This window comes from Aegilops tauschii, chromosome 5 (assembly GCF_002575655.3).
Source record: "Aegilops tauschii subsp. strangulata cultivar AL8/78 chromosome 5, Aet v6.0, whole genome shotgun sequence".
NCBI lineage: Eukaryota > Viridiplantae > Streptophyta > Magnoliopsida > Poales > Poaceae > Aegilops > Aegilops tauschii.
Genome location: NC_053039.3, coordinates 380,192,898 through 380,200,891, shown reverse-complemented (window position 1 = coordinate 380,200,891; position 7,994 = coordinate 380,192,898). Strand labels below are relative to the sequence as shown.

The 7,994-nt window shown below is 42.7% G+C and overlaps 1 protein-coding gene across 2 annotated transcripts; it reads left to right on the top strand.

Annotated features, from left to right (window-relative positions):
* Positions 1-508: 508 nt before the first annotated feature.
* Positions 509-5,923, top strand: LOC109777006 (uncharacterized). Of its 2 annotated transcripts, XM_020335670.4 has the most exons (4): positions 509-825; positions 2,499-3,076; positions 4,532-4,720; positions 5,513-5,923. In XM_020335670.4, exons 2-4 carry the CDS (start codon positions 2,828-2,830, stop codon positions 5,588-5,590), a joined length of 516 nt encoding a protein of 171 aa, XP_020191259.1. In that variant the 5' UTR covers positions 509-825; positions 2,499-2,827; the 3' UTR covers positions 5,591-5,923. The 2 variants fall into 2 exon arrangements, with proteins under 2 accessions (XP_020191259.1, XP_020191258.1); XM_020335669.4 differs by lacking the exon at positions 2,499-3,076 and having other exon boundaries at positions 550-825.
* The last annotated feature ends 2,071 nt before the right edge of the window (positions 5,924-7,994 follow it).

The window sequence follows — 7,994 nt, the reverse complement described above, 5'->3', positions numbered from 1 at the left end:
TTCAAAATCGATGAACTTTTTTTAAATTTGTGAACCTTTTTGAAAATCGATGAACTTTTTTTCAACATCAGTGAACTCGTTTTCAAAATCGGTGAGCTCTTTCTAATGCGTGATTTTCTTAAATCTGTGAACTTTCAAATTTCGTTCACATCTTTTTCAAAAAAGTTCACGTTTTCCTAGTGTGTATGTGCAGTAAATAGCGCCCTACATTTTGTTCTTAAACATCTCGCGCTGAATTATTTCACATGTGCGTAGGTGGTGTATTGGCGATGCTACCTGTGTATTAGCTAAACAGCGCAAGCTCGATTCCTGCCGGGAGCATCTTTTTTCGAGGGTTTTGCGCGCAATAAATTCAGTTTTCGCTGCACCTCGCTGTTTTGGGCCGGCCCATCAGGTGCGGCTGCGAGCGCCAGTACCCTGAACGGGCGCTTAAAGCGCCGTATAGGAGGTCCGTGAGGCTTCGTTTGGCGCGAGTGGATTGGAGGGGTTGCAAGAGGATTTCCCTCGCGTGGGCCAGATACCCAAAAAAAAAACCGTCGGTCCATTTGGTACAGGGGGTTTTGGATGGGCGGATCCTCTCTAATCCCCTTCGATCCTCCCGAACCCACGCGACTCAGAACCCTTGTCGAAGGACTCAGGGAATCTCTCGACCGAGCGCACGCCGCCAGCCACGGAGGGGAGGAGCCCCGCCGCCGGATCTTCAACGCCGCCGCCACGGAGGGGAAGAGCCCCGCCGCCGCCACCGAGGGGAGGAGCCCGACGCCGCCGCCTGATTCTACCCGACGCCGGCGTTACTCCTCCAGAATACTGGTGTTCTCCCCGGTGGTAAGTCATCGCCGCCTCTCCCCACCTCTGTCCTAACCCTACCCGGCGAGCTCGCCAAGAACGCTGTCCTCTACTAGCCCCTCATCGACCCTAACCCTACCCGGCGAGATTGCCGTGATTTTCTGATGGTGATGGTGATGGTCTGATGGATCTTGGAGGATTGACAGTTTGTAAACTACGTTTTTCACCATTTCAAAAAAAAAAACTACCTTTTTCACCGAAGGTGATGATCTGATGTTGATGGTGATTGAAGTGTGGTGTAGAGCTGTTAATTAGTGATGGTGATGGTCTGATGTTGTGGTATCTGAAGTCTAAACGACATCTTTCTTGTTTGTAGCCGCTGTTTACTAATTCATGAACAAATCTACTGCCTTCCTTTCTTTGTCATTTGTATTTGTATATACTGTATACTCTGATTTGGGTGCTTGTTCTGATTTGTATTTGTATATACTGTATACTCTGATTTAGACTTGTCCTTGCACTAGCGACTGACATAGCAAAGTGAATCGTCCCGCCGCACAGGTCAACCGGGACAGAGAGATTCACTGGCTTTGCTGGTGTGCATTATGATGTTTCCGAGATGAGATCACTCGGCAAAATTTTACAAATATGATTTTAAGGATACCTGCTACGGTGCGGTGGAATCAGTGTTTGGCAATAAAGAAACAGTGATGATACATGTTTTTTAAGTAATATAGAGTATAGTTGTTCTTGCTGGATCGAGAGCACCTGTGCTACCTTAGATATGATACATGTTTCTTCCACAGCCCAAAGGGGATTAGCTTCTTCTCATCCATTGGAGCAATGGACAGTGGGTATATTTAGACTAAATTGTTCGTTTCCTTGGCTTGGATCAGCACTAACTAAATGTGCTGCCTCCAGTAGTGCAATAACTCTACAGTGCATCATAAATTGTTTGCTCATCAGACTTTGTTGTGAGTTTTCTCTTCCACGAAAAAACTGTTCGGTCTGGAAGTTTCTGTATTCTGTATGTAGTTGGCTGATTTTGGAGCAATGGATTGTGTTATGAATGTGTAATCTCTTGCTGCTTGTTGGTCTGAAGAAATATTCATGGGACTGCCCAGTGAATGTTCAACGTTACTTTCGTGTCACATCAGATTCTTCTTGCTTTTGTGTTTGTTACTATTTGATTTAATCTGGAAGTAGTTATGTGCCTCTTGATGTAACTCTAGCAAGGCCATGAAATAATTCATACTATTTCTTCATTGTACTTTTCCCTTTGCAAACAGTCTACAGCCTACTCGGTTATCGCCTGTTTGCAGGGTCCCTCGAAATCGTCTGTTTGAGAGTCTCCTCGGTTGCTTTTGTGTCTGCGCTACTGCTGTCTTGTGGTTGGAATTTATGCTCCTGTCATGTACTCTCTTCCAACAATAGTTAAGCATGCAGAACATCAAGTGATGATTTTCTCTGTGTTGCATAAATAGTTAAGCATGCTTAAATATACGCATGTCTTGCCTAGGACTTTTCTCTATGTTCCAAGTCATGCTGATGTAAGAATATGTTGCTGTTATGTGACAGCGCAATTATGTGATGATATATTGATTCCAAGTCAAGCAAATTATGTTGTTCATGTGAATAACTGTTGCAAGATTAGATTTTTAACTGTTTTACAATATTTTAATTCAATATGGCAATCCCTTTCTGTCAAACAGTGTTTTGTACGGAGGGGAATTTGAGGGATGTGTGGCCGGAGGGGGATTTGAGGCTTCAAGGGGATTGGGTGGAAGAGGGGGATTCACCAAATCCCCTGGAATCCTCTCCTTCCAAAACCTCCACAATCCCTTGCTGTCAAACAAGGCCTGAAGCGCCGGCGAAACACGACCGCCGCCGGGGCCGGGGGGAATCAGGCGAGCGGCGCAGCCTCCGTCGACAGGTGGTCCTGGGAGCGCGCGGACGGCGAAGGACGCGCACCTCCCCTAAGACTGCTCCACTTCCCTGGCCCCGTCGTCCCGTCTAAGTCGCCGGCGGCGTGGACGCAGCGATGCTGCGGACGGTGCTGCGCCGGGGAGGGGCGGCCATGAGGCAGGCCGCGCTGGCCGAGGGATCTACGGGGAACCTTCTACGGCTGAGCGTGGCGGAGCGGGAGCGCTCTCGGCGGCGTCGGCGCGACCCGGGGCGCGACGAGTTCTTCGTGCCGACGCCGGAGTCGCTTAAATGGCTCGACTCCGTCACCCTGCCCATGATCCTCACCGCCGCCGCCGTCGCCCTCTTCACCAAGCTCCTCATGATGGTATCCTCCACCCTCCACCCATACAAAATTTCCCTTCAATCCCTCCCTTAATTCCTGTTCTTTTATCCTCTCCCAGCAGAGTAAAGATGTACTGTAGATAATTAAACAAATGTAGATCTGGGTATTGCGACCAGAACAATCCATAGAAGGTTATAGTGCTACAATATCACATCATAGAAGAACACGTAAGTTTAAAATTTGATTATCTAGGACAGCGTCAAATGCCAACAAAAACAACTAAACTCAAGTTTGTAATGTGAATAATGAAATTAAAGACTGACTACAGAAGCAATGGAGATTATCTTTAACCATAAGGAGCCTAGTGGCAGTAAAAACCTTTTTCAAGTATCAATCCTGAAATTCAATACTACCTAATAACTCGACCTATGATTTTGAGAACATCGTCAGCAAGAAAACCATCTTGAGTAATAAACAAAAAGCATATGAGATATCAACGTAAATCAACGGTTACACTAAGCTCTCATCTACCACTCTACCCACTTGATAGTTCTAAGTTATAGCTTCTCCATCTCCTCTGTTCCTTCCACTGTCCCCAAATGATTGGCCTACAACTGCGTAATACAGCCCTGTCATGCATGCACATGTGCTAATAATTAGATTATGTGCTTCTAAAGTTAATGTCATGTAGATTCAGTTTCTACTTTATAGAATGACATGTCAGTTCAGTACATTGATCGGAAATTGTATGCTAAGGTTCAAGCTTTCTTACACTAAAATTCTGAATGAGCGCATTCATAGCTAATAATTTGCAGTCTTATGCATTCAACTAAAGTTTCTAATGCAGCACTTGTCACTGGAATGGAATGTTCCATTTACTTCTAGATAAAACTGAATGTTACACACTGAATGAGTTACATGTTAGCACTCAGCATTGGACTTACCTTGCTCTGATAATTGATAATTATACAAGCATAATTATAGAGTGGCTGCAAGACATGTGAGCTTGTAGAAATGTAACCTCTCAGAAGGAGCAGAATTTTGGAGTGGTTTATTTATGCTAGTACTGTTAACAATGCATAAAATACATTTACAGAAGAGACATTCCAAGATTTCTTAGTGGGTCAAATGATTCTCTATCCATGGAAGAGTAGTGCATAGAGCATCTCTAACTTTGTGCTATCCAGGTATAGTTGTTTTTCTTCGATGTTACAGTTCGACTTTGTCTCTCCCCTTTTAATGGCTTCATTCAAGAAATGTTCAAACAAATTTATGTTAGTTATCTCATGAACTGATAGTCACCCAGATTTTCATGATAAGATATGTGTGTCCTTGTCTTGTAATCATCAAGCCTGCTGTTTGCCAGATTATCTACCTACCGCATACTATACATGTCAATTGAATAATTTAACTCAGCATTGTTTGCATGTGTTCAGAAGATCTTCTTTCTCTTCTGAATTTAGTATGTTCTGAACCTTTTCCATGTTTTCTGGGTAGGAACATGAAGCCACAGACCAAGAAAGGAGAGAACGGAAGATAAAGAATAGTCACCCTGAGCAAGGAACAGTAAGGATGCTTTCACGTGAAGAGTGGGATGAAATCCAAGAAGTCAGGCCAAGGACCCCTTTTGAATCAAAGTTAGCTCGTCCACATGCCCGCTTAAGAACTGGGGAAAAAGTGCGGCTGGTAAGTAGCTGACAGAACTTCGTTGTTATAATCTCATAGATGCATTTTCATACGCTAATTCGACGATAATCGATGGTATATTATATCACTTTGGAGTGAGTTTACTGGATCCACAGTCTTGCTTCCATGATGAAAACAGATGTATTGCTGATTCATAGTAGATACTACTGTTCCATGTTTCAACAACTTGCTGCTATATATAACTAGCAGGGTCACCTGTGCATTTATGGTGCTAGATTTGGTTATCCTGTGTCCTCTTTAGTTATTTGGTTAAATTCTGCCAACCTCCTTGCAGAATTATTGTGCAAGGGTAAGGCTGTCTAGAAATTCCCTTCCCCAGGCCCCACCTTGTGTGGAAGCTTTGAGCACTTGGTACACCTTTTATATTCTGTATATGATTTGAGTGATTGTGGTAACTCTGGAGTATAATAGAACCTATAGCCAAAATACATCTTGAGGAAACAAGCTTGCAGTTTTTGGTATGTATATTTTGATTAATCAGTGTAGTAATTCTGGAGGCATTAGTCACTCAAACATGCCTTTATTAGTTTAAAAGCAAGGTTTATATATATTGTATTGCTTGTCGGATCAATTTTGTCCTGTCCGCACCTCTTTTCATGTCTCAGTGTTGGTAGGGTAGGCAGCAAAGTCATCTCTTTTCTAATGTGTTGATTTTACCCACGTCCTCACCTAACTCAGTAGAGTTAAAACCTGCATACATTTTGAAGGTTTGACCTGCCTTTCGCTTCAGAGCTTGATGCTAAGACTTGTCTTGACATGTCTGCCTTGCAGGAGGATGCCAAGGATTGGGCTGTTGATGTGCTCACTGATGCTTTTACTAGAGCGGAAGAGAGTGCTAAGCGGAAATGATTCAGAAGAAAGGCACAGCAGCAACACATCCAGTTTGAAGTTTTTCTTTAGAGGAAACACTTTGGGGGTTTTCTTGAATGCGCATTTCATGGTTTCTTTTGAAGTTTGAGTTGCCGACTCCTCGTAAATGCTAACTTGCGCGGTGAACTATGGTAGCCGCATAGAATAAATTTTCCTTGCTACTGTATATATATATATACTCCTACATACGGTTCCTTGCTATGCTCATATCATTTGTTTGAATGCAAACTGCAGCAGTAGTGGATTATAAGTGAAGGGAAGGAGGGGTTGTATACTTTCAGCAGTTAACGTTTAGATCTCAGGCGTTCTTTCTTTTTCATTTCATATTTCATAGTATTTATTTTCAGCAGTGTTGGTGTGCTTGCGTACTTTGAGTGGACGCGTTGTTCGCACACGAACACGTCACCGTGTACCTCTAACGCTGAGGGTGATGCACCACAACTCACGTCGAAGGAGACCCGTCCGGAAGCGTGGTATGCAAGCAATCCGGCGGGCGATTTTGAGGACCCGAAACCTCACACGCCCGGGAGGGACCTTGTAAGGGAGTGTGACGGCTATGGTTTTTATATCAAAATTGATCGTTTCGATGAGACGAAGACAATGCGTGTATACATTTTTCTCATATGAGGCTGTCTTGGAGGCCTAATTGGCCAAACAATACTCTTTATACAAAATCCTAGTACTTCGAACATAACTTCGGCCCCGAGATGAAATCGGATGGCGATGACCCAAACTTCAAAGATGTTCATGTCGACAATATGAAACTTTTTCATGTAGGTCACTTCTCCATTTGATGACATGTTAATTAAGTTTTTGACAGTGCCAAAATCTGGTGTCAACACATACTTGTTTTTCGGCAAAACTTGTGTGCCGAAAAATAATTTGCATGGATTTTGTTCTAAGCACGATGTCAACACTCCATCGGTCATTTGCATGTTTTTAGGACGATAAGTATATATCGGCCATCTTTACTCTGAGGGTGATAATTGTGTATCGGCCACTTAGATTAGCAACAAAAGTGTAGCTAATGGAATGAATGATGATGTGGTAATACCCTTGCATGATGTAGGAAATTATATTGCATTCATGGATCAAAATAAACCCATGGAGGGCAACCAATCATACTTGAAGTTGAATTCCATGGCATCAACATCAATGGCGTAGTTGGGGAATGTGGATAATGTGTGGATCGAAGATATTGAAGCCTTCGTCTTGGTTGTTCATAGCATTCACTCTTCTCTTTTTCCACCTTTGATGCACTTCTTGCAATAGAAGCTTGGATATCATTTTTGTTTTGAGTGCCTCCTTTGGGAACTCATGCCATCTTCTTCTTTTCCAGCTCTTGTGCATTAAGATTTTGCAACTTCATCTTTTGCCAATACGATAAGCCGAGTGGGCACCCCGGCTGTGATTTTGTTTGAAGTAATGAAAATTCTTGTTTTACCTTGTGCACTTTCAGCTTCTTCTCTTCAGATTTGGCACTTGATTGACTCATCTCATTGTCTTTAGCAGCCAATGTCAACACTTTAATTGGCTCTTTTTCATTTGAGATCAAATCTGAAGTAGCACTCTTACGACCATCTCTTTTCACGCGATAAACTTGCTTGACCACCTCTCTCTTCTTCCTTGAGCTCTGGACTGATTCCTTATGATTGAAACGGTCTTTGATGCATGATTGTTCAAATGTTGATCTTCTTGGAGCTGCATAATGTTGGTGAGATGGTCTAAAATAAGATGGAGAATGTGCCACTGTATCATACCTGTCAAATGATGGATATTGATTTACATGAGCATAACGAGGTATCCACGACATTGTCATTGACGGCCCAAAATAAGGATATGAATACGCTGCATTGGAATTCTCATTTTGGCAATACCGATCCTCAGTTTTGTGCCTAGGGGATGATCTTGACGCTTTTGAATTACTTGGCCGATAAGCAATCTTCTCGTCACTTATCTTCTGATATTTTTTCAATAGTTGCGCGAAAGTGACTTTCGGTTTTTTAGTGCTTTCCTTAGCCTTTGCTTGCATCTATCTTTAGATTTTCTTGTTGCCCCCCAGTACTTGGCGTCTTCATTGTAACTTTAATGGAATTTTCGCCCTCAAGAATATTACCATTGCACCCTTGAACAACTTCCTTACTTGAAAGCTTGATCCCATTATCCGCATTTTTTACCTTCTCACGTTTAAATGCATCGGATTGAAGCAGTCAATGCAAAAATTGTTTGCCATCAGGACCAATCTGACTAGACTTGTCTTGGTGTTTCAACAAATTTCAATCGTCCTTTTTTCAATGCCGATTTAACTATTTGACGAAACATGTTGCAATCCTCAAAACTATGCTTAAACGAATTATGCAACTTACAATACATTTGTCTATGG

What these genes read in the sequence shown, in the direction of transcription:
- LOC109777006 (XM_020335669.4), top strand. Translation starts at nt 565, where the DNA reads ATGGGCGGATCCTCTCTAATCCCCTTCGATCCTCCCGAACCCACGCGA. An exon ending in TACTGGTGTTCTCCCCGGTG is followed by an intron (nt 826 to 4,531) that starts GTAAGTCATCGC and finishes TTTTCTGGGTAG; the next exon opens with GAACATGAAGCCACAGACCA. An exon ending in CTGGGGAAAAAGTGCGGCTG is followed by an intron (nt 4,721 to 5,512) that starts GTAAGTAGCTGA and finishes TCTGCCTTGCAG; the next exon opens with GAGGATGCCAAGGATTGGGC.